Below are 19,388 nucleotides of genomic sequence, written 5' to 3' on the forward strand. Positions count from 1 at the left end.
AATGGTACTGGTAAGATTAACAGCAAGAATTAAATAATTCCATTATTACTTAATGGCCTTTAAAAATGTATTGCCTTAATATTTATAATCAGACCCTTTAAGATTAATAATGCTGACTTGCCACCTCCCCATCACAAGCCATTTCTCACACTTACCCACCTTCCACAGAACCCTCCAAAGAAAAAAACTGAAATTTTTACATCTGACAAATTCTGAAGTAAGAAGGAAAGAAACCACATGCATCCATAAATTATTTTTTTTATTCCGAATCCAGCTCTTGGTTTACATTGCACAGGAAACACAGGCAATCCCAAAAGCATTCAGGACTTGCAACATTACACAAAGTCCCAAAACTGAATTCATCACACTGATGCCAAGCTGCCCCTTAGACTCTAAACTTGGGTAAATTTTAGAAAATCAGAAGTAGCAAGGAACAAGATTCCCATGATCTGTTAGAAAAACTTAACCCAGAGCTATATCCTGCCTGAAGTCTCATGGATTCCCTCAAATTCCAACTTCCAGACAGACCCAAGGTGGTCCAGATGCTCATCAAGCCACAATCCAGATTTCTGCTGTTGCCCAAACTCCCTCAGGATTTACTGGCAAAACCCAAAAATCCAACCAAACCTCCTTCTTCTGCCAAGAAAATTTTGTGCTATTTGAAAAATTAATCAACACAAACAGTCTTTTCATCCTAGCAATATTAAACCATAAAGGCTGAATAACACGTTGGCCATCAATGTTGACCCTGCACTCAAATCTGCTGAAGCTGGTGAATGTTGGCAGGATATTTTGCCCTTGGATGAGGTCCCTGCAGCCTCTCCTCCACACATATGTTCAACCATTTGTTTCAGCGATGATCTGAAAGAGCAGCTCCTCATTAGCTGCTCCTGTGCAGACCCCAGCACTCACCCACTGCCTTCAGCAGCATCACCTGCACCACAGGAACTTAAATACACACAAATGTTTTCACAAACCAAGCTTCAAACGCCCAGCACTAAAGCCAGCAGTGCAGGATGGCAGCAATGGCAGCATCACCTCTCAGTGATTTTCAGGTAAATAAACCTGAATGTCACTTTGGACTTCCGAACATCAGCCTGTCATGGCAGGAGAAAGCAGAGACACGTGGCTCCATACAATTAACAGTATTTAAAACATTTGCCTCTAAAACCTGGCAAACTACCAAAAATTTTACACTCTTTTTTAATTAAAAAGCTTTTTATTAAAAAAATTATGTGCACAGTTCATAATTAAATGTCTTCTTTCCTTTGACTTGGTTTCATTCAAACACAGACGTTTTACTGGCTTAAGTTTTATACAAATCCCACAAGGTAAAAAACCCAACAGACACATACAAATACAGGAGATGGTATTGCTCAAGGGATTTTTTTTTCCCCCCACCTCATATTAAGAAGTGCAATTTTGCTTCTATGGTCCTTTAAAGTGAAACAAGTTTTTCCCCTCAGTAAAACAACACTCTCCAGGAAGAATTGCACCACATACACAAAATAAAAGAAGGTCTCAGCTCTGCCCAGCTTCCCCATGCACTGACTCAGGTCTGAGAGATCCATATGAAAATTGTGCTTACAGTAACTCATCCCCAGCAGCACAGACAGGGCAGTAAATGCACCCACAGCCTGTGGAATTGCTGGGGAAGGGAAGTCAATACCAGCCACTATTAGAGCAGTGAAATGTTTGTATTTACCAGAACTCTCCTGCTTTTCCATACAAATGTGTGCCTGCCCTGAGCCACCTGAACTGTGTGGCTGAAATGGAAGTCCAGCATGGGGATACATTCCCCAGAAATCCATAATTTAACACAGGACTCTAAGGTTTTATCTCAAAGAACTCAATCTTCTAGACATCCTTCTGCCCCCACTTAAGACAAAAGAACTGCTACCTTTATTTTCCTCTCTTGAACATCTCAGCTCCAGGGGGAATTTCAAAAAGAACTCAGCTTTGGTTTAATATTCCCTTCACTGAAAACAGTGAACTGTGCTACTGGCTTTGGAAAGATTTCATTTAAAAAGTTTTCTGGATTAATTCCTCAACATTTTGAGGAAACAAGAATATTAAAAATCAGGCTTTTAGTGAATCCAAGAACAAGGTTCCTCATCAGTTCCTGTCCTTTCAGCTGCAGCTGAAAGACACTCTACACATTCTATCATTTGTCCTTAAAAAAACTAGAAGGCCATTCCCTTTAGAATCCTCAAAAAAAATCAAGTTTCATTCCAATTTGCTCAAGTTCTCCAATGCAGATTGCTGTTTTTTGTGAAAAAGGAAATACTCAGATCACCTGAAATTTTCAGTACTCACTTAGGAAAATATTTACCTGCTCTGAGACAGAAAACTGACTGAGCCTACTGTGCAGACTTCTTGTATTGAAGCATTTATAACTACAGGGACAAGAGTCAAAGTTTATATTTAAATGCAAAATCATAAGAACGTGCTCTCTAATGTGAAAAGGTTTCTAAATTTAAAGCAGAAGCTTGCAGTGTCTGCTGACCCTGGACCTACCCCAGAAAACCTGAAATGGGTGGACATATCTTGGTATAAAGAGCATTTCAGAATCTGGAATGAAAAAATGCAGTGCAAATAACCAGAAATAGTCTGAAAAATAAGTTTTACATATAAAAACCTCCCAGATTAGAAAGGAATTACAAAGTAGAGGTATGGTGCTAAGAAGTTGTCTGGCAATGAACAATGGGTTATTTCCCTCACAGGGGGAAATTTATTTTTTTATGGGCATGTAGTGACAGGACAGGGGGAAATGGCTTCAAACTGACAGGGAGTGGGTTTAGATTGGATACAAGGGATAAATTCTTCTAAATAAAGCCCCCTCAAGGGCTGTGAGGATGGTGATGCCCTGGCACAGGGTGCCCAGAGAAGCTGTGGCTGCCCCTGGCAGTGCCCAAGGATAGTTTGGACAGGGCTGGGAGCAGCCTGGGACGGTGGAAGGTGTCCCTGCCCATGGCAGGGGTGGAATGAGATTGTCTTTAAAATCCCTTCCAAACCAGGCCACTCTGTGATTAATTAAAAACAGTATTTCAGTCAGAAGTCTAATTTAGAATTCATCGTGTTTTACCCTAAATGGCCACTTTGAATGCTGTGAAACATGATTTGCAGCCAGAAGCACCAAGTACATAAATTCTTCCACATCAAAGGAGTAGTTTGTAAATTTTGGATGTTCTCCCAGTGTTGGGTGGTGTCCCTAGAAAAACAAGATAAGGACTATTAGACAAAAAGATCAATACATCTTCCATTCAAAAAAGCAAGAAAAAAATTGAGGATCTGCCATTTTAATTTATTATTTCTGATCCACTGATCTGCTCTGAGGCAAAAGATTCAGCAAAGGAACTGCATAACAGCCATGCTATGAATGGTTCATGGCCAATTAATTTCATTTCTCTTCTTCCCTCAACCATTAATATCAAATGATTTCTTAATCTGACCAGGGAAGCTATTTTGGCCTAAAGAATGAATATCATATTTCAAATACCAGAACACAGGTAGGTGAAGCAGGAGAGCTGTGAATTCCTTCAGCTCCAGCACCTCACCCTTCCAGTGTGTACACCATTACCTGATCCTGAGGGAATACTTTGTTCCTTTTCCTCCAGGTGATGTAATGGATGCCCCTCAGCCTTGCCAAATCCAGGTAACAACGTTCATCTTCACAATTGTATCTAGGGACAGGCAGAAAAAACTTATTTACCTGCAGAGATTGTGCTGAAGTTACCAGGGTGAAACAGGAAAAAACTGAAATGTTGTCCAGTTGTAAGGGACCAAAACCATAGAGAAATTCTGAAACAGCAGCAAGGGCTGCTTCTGCTGTCCAGATGTGGCCTTGGAGGCAGCTGGAGCCACATCTGCACGTCAGACATGTCCCTGTCCAGCTGCAGCAGCTCTTGGACATGTGAAAAACAACCCCTGAGTTTCTGAGCTTCTTTGGAGAATGGACAAAAAACATTCTGAGCCAAGCCTATGCTGCAAAACACCAGTCCTGCAGAGTTTCCCAGGATGGGGAATTCAGAGCCCTTCTAAGAAGCATTCTGGATTTCTGCTTTGTTCTGTAGATTGGAGTGTCTGCTGACACCCCTACTTTGTGATAAAACATGTTTTAAAAGGAAGCTACAAGAGAAATGTAGGCAAAACAGAAAAAATTACCTTGGCCAGCTGGTGCTCATGTCCTGAGCAGAAAAAGGAGGATATAAAAACCTCCAGGGAGGTGCTAGCACATATCAATTCATATCAATAATAGCCCTGCACATGCACATAATCAGCTCACCTGCATCACTGAAACATCCTTAGATCTCAGACTGACCAGGCAGAGCCTGAGCAATGAGGTTTTCTCATTGTTTGCCATTTCCCCATTATATTTATGCCATGGAAGATTAAGAAATCACAGGCTAAGCCTGTATGATATAATTACACTGGATTTTATAGTGAAAGCTTCCTCTGTTCTGATCCCCAGGAGAAGAGGCTGCCAAATATGAAATCTAAACAAGGCTGCAAGACAAACACTGGTGGTCAAATACCAGGGAGGGAGAGGCTTCATTGGCACACAGCAACAAACAGGAGCAGTTGTGTGTGAAATGGAGGGGGAAGGACAGACAGACAGACTTACAGCTCAAAGACAACAGCCCAGTCTGGCAGAAAGAGCAGGTGGGTCAGGCCAGCTCCATGAATCCCAATGAAAATATCAGAGTTGTGGGTAATTCTCAATTGCTCGGAAAATTCAAGCTCCCTGCAGACAACACAACAAAAGTGGTTAATAAAAAACAAACAAAAAAAAGGTGATGTGGCAGCTCTATCCACCCCAACAGAACATGGGGAAAGCACAAAAGTGGCTGAAGGGAATAATGGGAGAGAGAACTGATTTTTCAAGGAACAAAACCAAGGATCACAAGTGCTGCACCCAGCAGTAACTCAGCATGAAATGAAAGGAAATGCAGGCAGGTTTCAAAACATCACCAGAATTTGTTTCAAAAATACTTTGGTCAACTTAAAGTTTTTGAAAGTTTAAGGGTTTTTCTTTTTACTTGCCTTTAAAAAAATGCATCACTTAAAAAAAAAAAAAAAACACAAAACTAAGAACAAAATACCCCAAACAAAACCTAAGAACCCAGCATAAAATACCTGTTTCTGAACTGCACTCAGTGTAATGTAAAATACACAAATAAACATCCTCCCCTGTCTCTGTTTAGTCAAGAACATGGATATATTAATGCTGTTTTTTTTAAATCTTCCTACATAATTTACATCATTCAGAACAGCTCCAGGTGGAGCTGCTGCCATCTGGGACAAGAATTCATTGTTTGGGAACTTTTCCATCAGTCCATTTCTTCCAGGCACAGTGCCTGCTACACCTGGCACCACAAACTGACCTCAGGTGGTGTCCTCAGGGGCCACCAGAGCAGCAAATAATCAGAGTTATTATTGATTACCAAACTAAGGCTCATATAAAATAAGACACTGACATCACAGAAGAGAAACCTCTGCTCACACAGTTATTGCAGAGCAAAATGCAAAAAGGTGATGGGAACACAGCTGGCTTTGGGAGAGGGAGCAAAAGGGATTTCCAGCCTTGTTCATTGAGCTTTAACCCGAGCCTGCTAACCCTAGCTAGTGCATTATGGAGTGGGTGTGCTCCACCAGCTCACCCAACAATTCCCTTCCCAGGGCTGGGGTTTGGCCAGGTTACCCTGGGACAGACACAGCTGGCAGCAGCCACAGGCAGAGGAGCTCCCTCACAGCACCTCCTCACCAACTCACTTGTACTTGTAGTCCACCACCTTGACCTCCAGCGCTGACACTGTCTTCAGAGCATTCACAAGCTGGGGAGAACAATAAAAACACAAGGATTTGGTCTCCTCCCTCAGTTAATTGCTCCCTTGCACTCCTGACCTGGTGAAGATAAAACCAACTTCTACTGGTTTTATCTCCTTCATAAAACCAACGTCTTTGCCATTTTACCAGAACACAGACTATGTGCAGCAGTGGAGGCATCAGTTGAGGACAGCCCAGCAGAAAAAGCACAAATCCTTTGCTCTGTCTGCTCTGCCACTGAGCTGCTGCATCTCACCAGCCTCAGTTTCTCCCTACATAAGGTGGGGATGATAATCCCAATTCATTTTTGTCAGGCTCTAACAGTAAAGAATGAAAGCAGGTATGAAAACTTTAAATAATACAATTTTACCATGAAAAAATCTTTTACACAAGTCCATGAAGTTGCATGATTCAAAACCATAAATCAATATGAAAATTCATTATGTTCTGAGTGCACAAACAAGGGCTTGTGCTTTTCAATCTGCAGGCATTACAAAGGGTTTTGTTAGACTTCAACACTGGAGATGCTATAAATAAAAGGAATAATTTGAAAGTGAAATAATTTCATTTTATCAGAGGATCTGCAGTGTCTGTTTGCTCAGAGGAAATACTTTTAGTATTACATTTGTAGTCTTCCACTGGATCTTTAGAAAGGGCAGCAAGGTTCAGTGTCTGGGGTACAGAAATTGAGACTGCCTAGAAGACATTTCAGAACAAATTAATATAAACATTGGACGTATTTATCCAAGATTTGCCAGAAAATAGATGTCTTGGCTGTACCTGAACAAAAAAAAAAAAAAATCAACCCAATAAAGCAAAATTTAACTTCTAATAAATATTTTTTAAATATACAAAGAGCCACACCTCATTCTGGTTTAATATTTTCCGGTAATCCGTGCTGCGGGTGAGGATGGTGACTCGAATTTTCCCATCCTAAAAAGAAAGAAGCAGCAGTGTATTAGCTAAGAGGCAGCCCTCACAAGAAAAACAATCCCAAACTCTTCCATTATTACTTCTGGCAATTATTTGAGCAACTAAATATGCTCCTTCCACATGTAATGGCGTAACCACCTTAAAATGCACATTGTATTTTCTGACAGATTCAAAGCATCAAAAACTTTGTAAAATTTGGATTACTAACCAAGAACTAAATATTTTCTGAAATATTTCTTCTATTCAGTACAAAAGAGCCTTTGTATTACACATTATCTGGCAGTTTTTGAAAGCAGGAAAGCAGCTTTCTGGATGGCTTGTGCACAAGTTCCTTGGGAAAAAAAATATTTTACTTCTATAACAGCTCCTCCTTTTACCTCTTTTAATTAATTGGACTCACAGGGGCGAGCGCTCCAAGTGGAATAAAGAGATTTAACTGCATGGCTCCCATTAGTGTCAGCAGGAGAAGCATAACTAAATGCCTGTGCAGAGCTCTGAATGTGCCCTCAGCAATAATTTGTGGGCCTCTCTCCAGCAGAGAGTTCAGCCAGCCCAGAGCTGCCCTGGCCACCAAGGCAACGTGCAGAAACCATCAGGGTGAGCAGGAGGGAAGCCCAGAGCAGCCAGATGGTGCTGGGCAAGCATGGAAGGAGCAGGTTCCTGTGTGTGCAGCTCTGATTCCAGCTCAGCAGCATGGAAGGAGCAGGTTCCTGTGTGTGCAGCTCTGATCCCAGCTCAGCAGCATGGAAGGAGCAGGTTCCTCTGTTTCCAGCTCTGACCCCAGCTCAGCAGCATGGAAGGAGCAGGTTCCTCTGTTTGCAGCTCTGACCCCAGCTCAGCAGCATGGAAGGAGCAGGTTCCTGTGTGTGCAGCTCTGATCCCAGCTCAGCAGCATGGAAGGAGCAGGTTCCTGTGTGTGCAGCTCTGACCCCAGCTCAGCAGCATGGAAGGAGCAGGTTCCTGTGTGTGCAGCTCTGATTCCAGCTCAGCAGCATGGAAGGAGCAGGTTCCTGTGTGTGCAGCTCTGACCCCAGCTCAGCAGCATGGAAGGAGCAGGTTCCTGTGTTTCCAGCTCTGATCCCAGCCCAGCAGCATGGAAGGAGCAGGTTCCTGTGTGTGCAGCTCTGATCCCAGCTCAGCAGCATGGAAGGAGCAGGTTCCTCTGTTTGCAGCTCTGATCCCAGCTCAGCAGCATGGAAGGAGCAGGTTCCTGTGTGTGCAGCTCTGATCCCAGCTCAGCAGCATCCTTGATAAAGGGCAAGCTCTGCTCTGCTCTGGGATTCCCATTGCTGCTCTGTGGAATTTGTGTCTGATTTAACTAGGAAGGACACAAAGGCCTCCAGCACAGGGAATGGACACAGGGATGAGACCCTAAGGCTGGAAGGAGAATGCTCCAAAGCCTGTCCTACAGAAATAAGACATAAGGGCAACTCCCACAAACATACGCAAATGTTCTCTGAAGGTTTTTACAGGGAAAACCCAAACCCTAAACATCACAGGAAAGGACAAAAAGCTCACAGGTACACCCCCATTCCCCACTGGGCTCAGTTTGCCACTGCTGTTCTCTGGCAAGAGCCACCAGCTCCACACTGCAGCTGCTTTACGCAGTTATCACACCTTGGGTCCTTCCTGGGTGATATTTAATCTGTGCAGCACATGCTGAGAAAAGGCTCTGAACAGCCCCGTGCCGTGGCAGCCAGAGATCTGAAATTAAAAAAGGAACTGTTAACACACAGGGTTATTTCACTCAGAAAACTGAGCTTTGTGATCAGGTTTTTAACATTCTTGTGGAACAAAAGCCCAGTATCATGCACTGTGCTATTCACTGCAGCACAAGTGGCACTTTCATTTAGAAGGAAATGTAACTCCAGTGCTAGAGCCTGTGTGTGTGAGCTAATGCCCTCAGGGAAGTCTGACTGTGCTGAAGCTCTTGTGCTCTGCAAAAATACCAGTTAGCTCACAGTGCCCACCCATTCAAGGGGAATAATTTGCACCTCCTGAGCTGTGACACAGGAGACTGCACACAACCAGCTGGAATAACTTTAAATTCCCAATCTTTAGGGAAGATCATTCCATTTGGAGCTGGAACGTTCACTGCAGTGTATTTCATTATATTGGAGGGATTTCCCAGCTCAGATGGGGAGGGAGGGAGGGATGGGGGAGGGAGGGAGGGATGGGGATGGATGGATGGATGGATGGATGGATGGATGGATGGATGGATGGATGGATGGATGGATGGATGGATGGATGGATGGATGGATGGATGGATGGATGGATGGAGGCACTCACCAGAGGGGTGTTATAGAACAATCCATACCGCATCCGAGGCAGCAGAGAGAACACGGCTTCCTTGAAGCACACCTGCAAGGGGATCACCAGGAGTTACACCCACTGCTCCTCCCCAGCCCATTCCCTGCCAGCCCTGCTCCTAACGAGGCAGCAATCACTGCTCCTGCCAAGGACAGCCCGGCTTGCTGGCTGTGCCAAGGAACAGAGCTCTCCTTTGGGATGTAAAAGTGTGGGAAGAGGTGATGAAAGCACCCCCAGGCAGAACAAACATGGACTAAAGAGAAGGAAACCAGTTAGGGAGTTTAGACTAGATTAAGGAGGCTGAAATTAGCTCTGAATAGATGCAATTTTTTTTTTTGGTGTAAATTTTTTTACATGATAAGCAGCAGGAATGCCAAGAGTTACAAGGGGAAAGAAACACCTCAGGAGGAATCAGAAGACTTCAGAAAGACCATTTGAAAACCCTTAACTTCAGCTGGGAGTCCTGCAGAAGGACACAAAAGTTAGGTCCATCTATATAAAGGACAGACACATCACAGAATCAGGTTACAGTTCTGTCTCTTGTTTCTAAGGTAGAATACTCATATTACATAAATTAAACATTAATAGAAAAGTATTAATGCTTTCCTCTGGAACACCCATAACTGCAAGAAGCTTGAGATGTTGTCATGTTTGCTCCCTAGTGACTATGAATTAAAACAAAATACAGAATTCCATACCCTTTTAGAGTCAAAAGTTTTCAAGTGAATTATTTCATAGTCAGTAAATGCCTTCCATGTCTCACTGAACAGGTCACCATAGCCATATGAGCTCTAGGAGGAAAGTAAAAAAAAATCAAGGGTACAACAATTACAAAAATGCATATTAGAACCTTTCTTCATGATTTACAGGTCCTGTATATGAGTTTTAATACTCATATATGAGTATTAAAATGAGTTAATGTGTGCAACACCACCACAGGACTCAAGGCAGCCTAGCACAGAACACAGATATTCCACAGCATCAAACTCTGTGTTTGCACTGGCAGGTAACTCAAATTACCTCTCAGGTGGTTAATTTTTAATAAAAACTTCTACAAATTAGCAAACTAGACAATTTCTTCAGTAGCAGATTATAATTTCTGAGTTAGGAGTGAGAATTACTTTTCCCAGAGTCAACAGAACACAAGTTAAATTTGAAGCAACACAAACACAGGGATGGTAGGAGGCCTGAATCTCAACTCCTGAGATTAAAAAAAAAAATAAAACACCTGGGAATTCAAGTGCAGCACTGAAGTTTGAGATAAGTCACAACAAGCTTGTTTTGCATTTGCCTGTTTGGGGATTGTCACTTGCACGTGGCACATGTATCACAAACTGATGGCCATGATCTGATTTGGTGGAAGGAACACCTGGGGGTTTCTATACAGAGCAGTAAAATCTTTCATTCTGTGGGGAGCTTTTAAAGAGCCATCAGCAGGGGCTCCTGCCTTCCATCTGTCACCTTTCCTGCCCATCCCAGGGCTCAGTCACCACCTCTGGCTCTTGCAGTGCAATTAAATGTGCCCTCATTAGCCCTGGTGCAGGTTCTCACTGAAGATTCCTTTCAGCTCAGGCTGCTTGGAAAGTTGTATGGAAACATTCTAAATATGAAATTTGAAAACAGGACTGCAAATGATAGCAGGAGAGAAGAGATATTTGGTGAAATGGAAAAGAATCTAAAGGGCACCAGACTTCCTTTGGTTCCAGAGACCTTCCTTGTGCTCTGCCATTAGTTATTAATAAATTTCACAATCCAGACTCCCTTCTGGCCATGGAGAAGTGATGAAAGCACCACTCTCTAACCCTCTGCTCTCCTTAAAAGTGCTTTATAAACATTTCTTCCCTGCGTTCACAGTGATCTGCACACCAACACCCAGTGGAATTCCTACTCATTTTCTGCTTTGTTTAACTTACATCTAAGGGCAATGCTCTTTAATAAGAACAGTAGGTAGGAAGTATGGCCAAATCTAATTACATCAAGTTAAAAAAAAAAAAAAAAAGAGAGAGAATGAATAATAAGCCCAAGTGCACCTTTTGATGAGCACAGACAGTTCATCAGCAGTTGACTGGTGCCATCACCTGGTTTTACATAGCAATGAACCCCAGCTGCCTGAGCAGGTGATGCTCATTTAAATTGATAACAGTGTGGCACTGCTTTGAATGGCACAGCTGAAAGAGTTATTTGATTCTGCTGATATAAGACAAAGAGCTGCTTTTCAAAGTAATTTGCAATGCTGTCTGACACCTGATCTTGTCAGAGAGCCACCAGAGCTGGATTAACAGGTCCTGTGCAATACCTAGAGAGCTCACTCATCTGAGAGATGGCACTGATTTTAGTTTTAAAATACAATAGAATTAGAAAAAAAACAGTTTCTTCTAGTCAAACAGGTTTCTCATAAAACAGCAAGCAGGGGATATTTGCAGTTCTCTATTGAAGTTTAGTTGTCCTGGCAGTAAATGCTCAGAGAGAAAACTCAACAATTTATGATCACAAAATGGGTGTGGGACAGTGACATATTCAAGAACTGTTATTTCTGGACCTAATTATGCACTTTATCTGGCATATTACAAATTGTCCCGTTGTTTTTTATTTAGTTTAATACTCTCCTACACAACTTAAATACTGTCCAATAAAACTAATATTACTCAAACACAGTCATGGTTTCAACTCAGCAGCACAGCAGAAACAGCCCCACTTAAAAATTTGTTTTATGTTATCATGGCAATGTGAGAGGTGATTGAGGAAAGTAACTGTAAGAAGGCTACTTAAAGGAATTAAATATTAAACTCTGTTTTTATCTATAAGGATTTCATTTAGCTGTTTTCTTTGCTAGAAGCTGCACATTACTGATTTACACAGACGCAAGACTGCATTTCTTTTTAAATATAGAAAAAACAGTTGAGCAAACCTACTTCAATATTCCAAGACAAAAAAAAAAAAAAAAACACAGAAACCAGTTAAAATTTCAAATGCTACAGATTAGAAATATTGATCAGATTATTTTTGAGGCCACACCAAAAAAAAGGTATAACTATGTGCTAGCATAGCTGAGCATTCCTACAGCGCATGGTTTATCATAGAAAGTCTGTTCTCTAACTATTCTCTAATACACCTGCATTAAAAGGATCCAGAAATTTATCAGTTCCACGTGGCTGTGGCCACAAGAGAGCTGAGGATTGGCTACCAAAACCTTCAGAGCCTCTATAAAGCAGAACTACAACCCATCAGAAATATGTTAAAAGCAGAGCAGACTTACAGTGTCCCACATGACTATGTTGACATCAGTACTGAAGGAATTATTGATATGCTGGGTAATGTAAAGATTGACAAAGTCACAGAAGTGATGGTACATATTAACACCTGGAAAAGAAAGAATTGTTAGCAAAACACTGCATTACTTGCTCTATTTTTACTAGTTCATGCAGGTTAGCATCCTGCATTTTATATTAGCTTCCCCTGCTTCTGACTCCTTGAATCCTCCTAATATACCCTAAAAAAGAACATCTAAAAGGAAGTAATCAAGGAAAGAAATATGAGGTAAAATGTGTTCAAAAAAAAAAAAAAAAACAGAGTTAGAAGAGTGACCAAAAGAAAGAATAAGATGAGCTTCATGTGCTGTTTCTCTTTACAGTCTGCAGTTGAAGGATGTGAAAGGATCTCCTGCTTTAACACTGCCCAGTCAGGCACAGGGAAAATGAGAAGTGGCCTTAGGACAGCTCTGGTTCTGCTTTAGTGGGGCTGGGGAAGCTCTGGGACCACAGGACAAACTTGCACTTTCACACCAGCCCAAGCCATCCCTCAGGTGCTCTCTTGTTCATTCTTGGTGCACAAAAATATCCATGAAACAGAGGAGAAACAAAAAAATAAACTAAAGATACCAATTACCTGCATCTAATTTCATGAAGTATGTTGGCTTTTCAATAACAATGTCACACTTCCCATCCTCTAGAGGCCTGAAGTCTAGTGCAGTGAATGTCTGGAGTTCTGCAAACCTAGAGAGATTCAATCACACAGAATATGCTTTGACATCAACACTCTTAAACCAATGCACTTCCCATGTCTCAGATTTAGCAACTGTCCTTCCAGTCCATTTCAGTTAACAGGACTGCTGGAAACTGATGGAGTCTGACAATTAAAATTATTTGAAATTATAATGGAATGTTCTTCAGGGCTTCTAGAGGTTAAACACTGCCTTTGATCTCAGGAGTGAGCAGCACCTTTGATCTCCAAATCAAGGCAGCAGGGATGTAACAAAGAGCCTCAGAACCTGGATCTGTGGCTCCACTCAACTTGATCTGCCTTGCCAGAGACACTCCAGTGAGATTTCCATGCTTTGGTTGGAATAAAGAATGTAGAGGCAGTATTTATTGTTCCTGCATCTAAACAAGGATGAGCAGCTGTGATGACAATAGCAGGTAGAGGAGAAAATCCTCCTCTGCAGCAGTTCTTGATTTAAATTAAACATCAATGAAAAATAGAGGAAGAAAAAGAAAATACAAGCAAAGCATGAGAATGAATTATTATAAGGATCTTAATGGCTCCAGTCCCTCCATCAATTAACTGGCAAGGCAGCTTTGAAGTGCTAAAATGCAAACTGTGATGCTCTGCACTTCCTACTCAGCCTGTGGACTCATCCCACCTCACATTCCCAGCCCAGGGAACCCCAGCACACATCCCCATCATCCTCACCAAGGGATGGGGAACCCCAGCACATCCCCAGCACCCTCACCAAGGGGAAGGGAACCCCAGCACATCCCCATCATCCTCATCAAGGGGAAGGGATCCCCAGCACATCCCCATCACCCTCACCAAGGGCTGTGGAACCCCAGCACATCCCCATCACCCTCACCAAGGGCTGTGGAACCCCAGCACATCCCCATCACCCTCACCAAGGGATGGGGAACCCCAGCACATCCCCAGCACCCTCACCAAGGGGAAGGGAACCCCAGCACATCCCCATCATCCTCACCAAGGGATGGGGAACCCCAGCACATCCCCAGCACCCTCACCAAGGGATGGGGAACCCCAGCACATCCCCAGCACCCTCACCAAGGGATGGGGAACCCCAGCACATCCCCATCACCCTCACCAAGGGGAAGGGAACCCCAGCACATCCCCATCACCCTCACCAAGGGGAAGGGAACCCCAGCACATCCCCATCACCCTCACCAAGGGATGGGGAACCCCAGCACATCCCCAGCACCCTCACCAAGGGGAAGGGAACCCCAGCACATCCCCATCACCCTCACCAAGGGATGGGGAACACAAGGGCATCTCAGCAGAAAACAATCACCCCTTCCACACCCAGACAGGCACAGCACCAGCACCTGGCCCAGAAAACACCTGAACTTACAACTTACAACAAGTTACAACTCCCTATTGCAAGGTGTTTTCACATCTTTTGCTGCTGCAAGTGAGGCAGGACACAATTACACACAGTGTGGCTCAGACTGTCTGCAGAGATGTAATTGCCAGAGGTTTCCAATGTCAGCTCTCAAACTGACCCCAAAAGGAGCAAGCCTTTCCTCAGTATGAAATCCCCTACACACAGCTGGTAATGCCAATGATAAAAATAAAAGTAATTAGCAAATTAACTTGGAAGAAGCCTTGAGAAGAGATTCTTACCAAGACTGCAGAGGGCTCTTGCGTTGACCTTCAGCCAAAAATGCCTGAACATCGAGGGTACAATGACCACCAATTTCTCCCTTCTGGAAAAAGTCTTCTTTGAATCTAATGCAAATTAGAAAAAGTCCATCAGTCTTTGTGCAACAGTGCCCTGCAATCTCAATTACACACTCAAGCCAGTGCTGCTTAGTCTCAGTTCAGCAAGGCACTTCACACATATTTAAACCTTGAGTGTTTTCCTCAGTGTAAATCAAGAACTTCCCACAACCCCCAAATAAGCATAGTGGTGTCCTCAAAGGTGTAGGCATCATCTTAGAAAGCAGCACTAATCACCCAGAATGTTATTAAGAATTATTTACACATACCCACATAAGTAATTTAATCAAATTTTGTTTCATTACAGTGATGCTTCACAGGACCATCACTGGTTGGAGTTTTTGTTTGTTTTTAACAATTTCTTACTGAAATTTACCTCAGATTCACAACCCACTTTGCTACCCAAGGGTCTTACATGACATATGAAGAATGAGATGTAAGAACAAATTTCATGAAAACAAGTTGCCAGGTAAAGGAATTGCCTAAATTAGTTTTCAGGACAGGCTGTGATGATGACAAAACCCATTCTGAAGGGTAATATCAGTCATGAACCAGATCAAGACACTGACTTCAAACACAAGTCAGAGTCCAAAACCACTGGCATGTTTTTCTCATCCAGTTTCCAATTTGTAGCTTTTTAATTTGAGATGTGGAAGATCAGGGTTCAGATCTCTCCTCAGTCACTCAGTATCTCAAAATGCAGCTCCTGGATCTGCTATAAGGGCACAGGAAATGTCTTGGTTCCTCAGACAAAAGCAATTGTATTTTGCACATCATCTGATCAAGGAAGGACATGGCTGAAGACACAGAAACATGTTCTCTTCCCTCAGGGAGGATTTCAATCACCCATCATCATTCCATAGAAGTGAGAACTTGGCTTTTTACACCACCAGCAGCAGCCAGCAATGAAGAGGGGCAAACCTTCACAGGGCTTCAGCAGCAAGCCTCTGATCAGCACTGAAACTGCTGGCACTAAGAAGTAAAACAAGTAAAACCCCTAGCAACAAGGAAACCAGCTTTTTAAACCAATTCTCAAATGCTTTTCCCTGCTATAACCCAGGCAAATCAGGGACCTGTCGTGGTTTCTCTTCACAGCTCGTAAATCAATGTACAGGTTTGTTGCTCTGCAGTGCTGAAGGTACTGGGAGCAGGTCAGAGATGAATCCCCCTGTTAAGAACAAGTGGAATCCTGTCAACGACAAAAATTATTTTTAAAAACAAGCTCAAAGCATCAGATCTGTCAGAAATACCTACTGTTGCTGCAGGCTTGCAGTGGGTTTTCACTTCACTGAGCCTCTCCTGAACATACCCAAAGTCTGCTTGTTTCCAGAATATCTGCTGGGCTGTCTCAATGTCACTTGCCCTGGTGTGTGAAGGAAAGAGGAAACAAACCGAGGTTGCTCAATTCTAGTAATAACTTCAACAGATCACATTTTTCCACTGAAAGTGGAACAGAGGAACCAGCCAGTTACTTTATTGGCATTTAAGATGCCAAAACAGGAAGCACTTATCAGCTGCATGTAAGAGAAAACATCAATGACAATTTAATTTAAAGCTATTCTCCCCTAAAAGGGTACACATTTTTTTCTACATTTTTTCCTCTGTTTTTAAAGCTAAGAAAGGAAATACAGCTATTTTAGGACTCTGAATTCAAGGCTACATCAGAACAATGAAAACATTCTGGCAGGAAGCATTTCTAGCAGTATTTTCTTCCTTAAAAAGTTAAATTGTTAAAACCACGTTGCAAGGCTCATTATGCATAAATACACACATTATATATATATACACACACACAGGTGTCCACAAAAAAAATCACACTTTAAATATTACAATAATGCTTGCTTCACTACTATATCAATGTGAGCACTACACTATTTTTTGCCACAATGTACAGTAGATATTTAAAATTAAACTTACCACCCAGTTTCAACATAATCACACACTGGGTAACTGAACCTGTTCTCTGATCTGCAAGATTTCTCATAACCCCAGCAGGATTTTAGTTTCTTCAAGTGTTTCTGCAACACAGAATGACTGAATCAGGTTTTGCAACAGGAAAATGGGAAATGACTTAAGTAAGCTGTTAGCTTTTAAATGACATCTTGCTCATAAATCTCGCATAAAAGGCTTTTGGTTTGGTCTGTTTTCAAACAGAGTTTGAGAAACAACACCCAGATTCCTCACGCACAGCAGAGGCTCCAAAGTGGTCACACATGCACATCAATGTCACTCTTGTCTTTTATAGGTTCTAAGACAAATCCTTTCCCTGACTAATTGGCAAGGAAACCAATTAACCACCATCTTTAACTGCTGCAACAAATCACCCCAACAGGGCATTTGAACAAACAAACAGGAAAAAGGAAACTTACTTTATATGGGCAAAGAGGGTCCTGCTTGCAGATGTCAGCAACATGCTGGTTATTGTGCAGAAAGTAGGGGATGTGCTCATCTGGCAAGTTGATGGCTTTGTAGCTGTACAATGGCTCTTCCTGGATGTTTGGGAATTCAGTAGGATTTTCAGCTTGGGAATTAGCCAGGATTTCTTGCAGTAGCAATCCAAACACGAGCAACATAAACATGGCAACCTGCGAGTTCTGTGCTTTATAAATAAAATAGAAAACAAAAAAGAAATTAACATATCTGCAGCATTTCAAGCACACAGGACAAAATTCAGTCAGAGTCAGACATACAGTCAAAGAATTTGTACTTGCATTTCTGGGGTGGTTTCTTTTTCCTGTGAAGACCAAACTTTCACTGAGAGGCCAGACTGCTCAACCTCAGGATTATCTTTGAATCATTAGTCATTGAGTGTTATTATGCACTACAAACTCCCAGTCAAGCTAAAATGGGTGTGTTTACTTTAGCTAAATGCCAAGGGATCCTGAGAGTTCAGTGTGGAAACCAAGTATAGAGCATGTAATATCCAGTGAGAAGGGGAAAAAAGTGCAAGAGCTGGGGGGAGGGGTGAGAAAAGAAGGATTTTTAGTTTTAAAATAAGTATGAAAAAAACACATTCTCCATTTTGAACTAATAATTGGCTGATGGAAAAATAGGCAGACACAAATAGAGGGTCACAGCTAAGTCTTACAAGATGCCTGTTTTTAGTGCTTAACATCATGTTAAAGAAACTTGACTACAGAGTATATTCTATATATAATTTTATACATAATAGAAGTGTATTTATATATATACACTTGTACACACACACAGGCCCACACATCTGTGTACCCTAAAGCTGATTGCATTCCTTCCTGCTAACACAACCTTCTCATCTAACACCTCTGCTTTGAGCCATTAAACTTTCAGAGAAAATGTATGGCCTGTATCTAAACTCCACCTTTTTTGGCGTTATAATTTGCTAAAATTTGCATGCTTGCTTTCAAGTGAAGCCTTTAGCAAAATTCCTGCGATACAAGCAGTTTTACCTGTTTGGTTTGAGAGGAACCGCTTCAGCTTTCCCAGGTACAGAAACCTAGAGCGGGAGAGGAAGGTGGAGTTGGGCACGTCCTGAAAAAGGAGATTTGCTCAGTGTCCTGCTCCTAGGGACACTGTCCTGCTCCTGGGGACAATTCCCAGCAATGAGAGCAGCTGGCACGGCCCGGGCACGGCGCTGACCCGGCTCTCGGGTCCTTTCCCCGCACACAGCCGGGGCTCGGGCTGTTTCACACGCATCCCCTCTCCCATCACCAACCCGGCCGTGGCCCCAAAACACGCGGCCCTTCCCCACCCCTGGGGCTGTCACTCGGGGAAGGTGCCCGGCATCCTGAGCCAGGCCGTGCTGGATTCTGTGATAGACCCAGAACCAGACCCAGACCCGGCCCGGTCGGACCTGGTGCCTGACCCACGTTTATCACACCCGCGCCGGACCCGGCACCGCCGCCCCGCCTTGCGCTCCCCTGCCCCGGCACAGCATCGCATCGCACCGCGTGTTTTACCGCGTGTTTTACCGCGTATCTCACCGGCTGTCTATCTCACCGCGTATCTCACCGGGTGTTTATCTCCCCGGGTGTCTCAGCCCCGCGGGCCCCGAGGAGCCCCGCGGCCCACGGGACCGGCCGCTGCTCCTGCTGGGCGCTCGCCGCCGGCCTCAATCCTCATGTCCGGGGGCAGCGCTCGGTGCGGCCCCGCCGGGCTCCGAGCGGGTGCGAGGGAGGAGCGGGCGGCAGCGCCGGGCCCGCCCCGCCCGGGGCAGGGAGGCAGCGAGGGAAGGAGGGAAGGGAGGCAGCGAGGGAAGGAGGAGCCGCGGGCCGGGGCGGAGGCGCAGCGCCGGGCGCGGGTCGGGCTCGGCTCAGCTCAGGTGGACCCGCAGTGAGGGCACCTGCCCGCGGGGAGCAGCGGCGGAGCAGCCGCTCCTTCCTTCTGCTGCCGGAAATTAAGCGCTGCCGGCCGGGGAGCGGCGAGCGCAGGATGCGGAGGAAAAGGGCCTTTTCCTGCCGCGGCCCGGCAGGAAGCGCAGGCTCCGGCGCCCCATTGTTGCGGGCGGCCCCCCGAGCCCGGGCCGGCAGCAGCGGGGCCGGGCGAGGCTCGGCGGTGCCTCCCCGCTGCCCGGGGCACACGGCAGCGCCCTGCCCCTGCCCGCACCCCGGCCTGACCCAATT

The 19,388-nt window shown here is 44.0% G+C and overlaps 1 protein-coding gene across 4 annotated transcripts; it reads right to left on the minus strand.

The window, feature by feature from the left end:
- Positions 1-242: 242 nt before the first annotated feature.
- Positions 243-18,870, minus strand: EOGT (EGF domain specific O-linked N-acetylglucosamine transferase). Of its 4 annotated transcripts, none has more exons than XM_063164992.1 (17): positions 18,778-18,870; positions 18,216-18,297; positions 17,160-17,384; positions 16,708-16,808; positions 16,045-16,153; positions 15,864-15,958; positions 14,695-14,799; positions 12,955-13,061; positions 12,326-12,429; positions 9,768-9,860; positions 9,049-9,120; positions 8,377-8,463; positions 6,691-6,759; positions 5,773-5,834; positions 4,625-4,744; positions 3,581-3,683; positions 243-3,211 (listed from the first exon to the last, which is right to left on the minus strand). In XM_063164992.1, exons 3-17 carry the CDS (start codon positions 17,367-17,369, stop codon positions 3,065-3,067), a joined length of 1,584 nt encoding a protein of 527 aa, XP_063021062.1. In that variant the 5' UTR covers positions 17,370-17,384; positions 18,216-18,297; positions 18,778-18,870; the 3' UTR covers positions 243-3,064. The 4 variants fall into 4 exon arrangements, with proteins under 4 accessions (XP_063021062.1, XP_063021060.1, XP_063021061.1 ...); XM_063164990.1 differs by having other exon boundaries at positions 17,160-17,389; XM_063164991.1 differs by having other exon boundaries at positions 17,160-17,389; positions 18,216-18,262; positions 18,778-18,868.
- Between the last annotated feature and the right edge of the window lie 518 nt (positions 18,871-19,388).

This window comes from Melospiza melodia, chromosome 10 (genome assembly GCF_035770615.1).
Source record: "Melospiza melodia melodia isolate bMelMel2 chromosome 10, bMelMel2.pri, whole genome shotgun sequence".
NCBI classification, from domain to species: Eukaryota; Metazoa; Chordata; class Aves; order Passeriformes; family Passerellidae; genus Melospiza; species Melospiza melodia.

Bases quoted from the DNA above. Each gene is read 5' to 3' on its own strand.
- EOGT (XM_063164992.1), bottom strand. From the start codon at position 17,369: ATGTTTATGTTGCTCGTGTTTGGATTGCTACTGCAAGAAATCCTGGCT. The intron at 4,745-5,772 runs GTGAGTTGGTGA...TGTTGTCTGCAG, and splicing joins GTGGTGGACTACAAGTACAA to GGAGCTTGAATTTTCCGAGC. The intron at 3,212-3,580 runs GTAATGGTGTAC...TTGTTTTTCTAG, and splicing joins AAGTATTCCCTCAGGATCAG to GGACACCACCCAACACTGGG.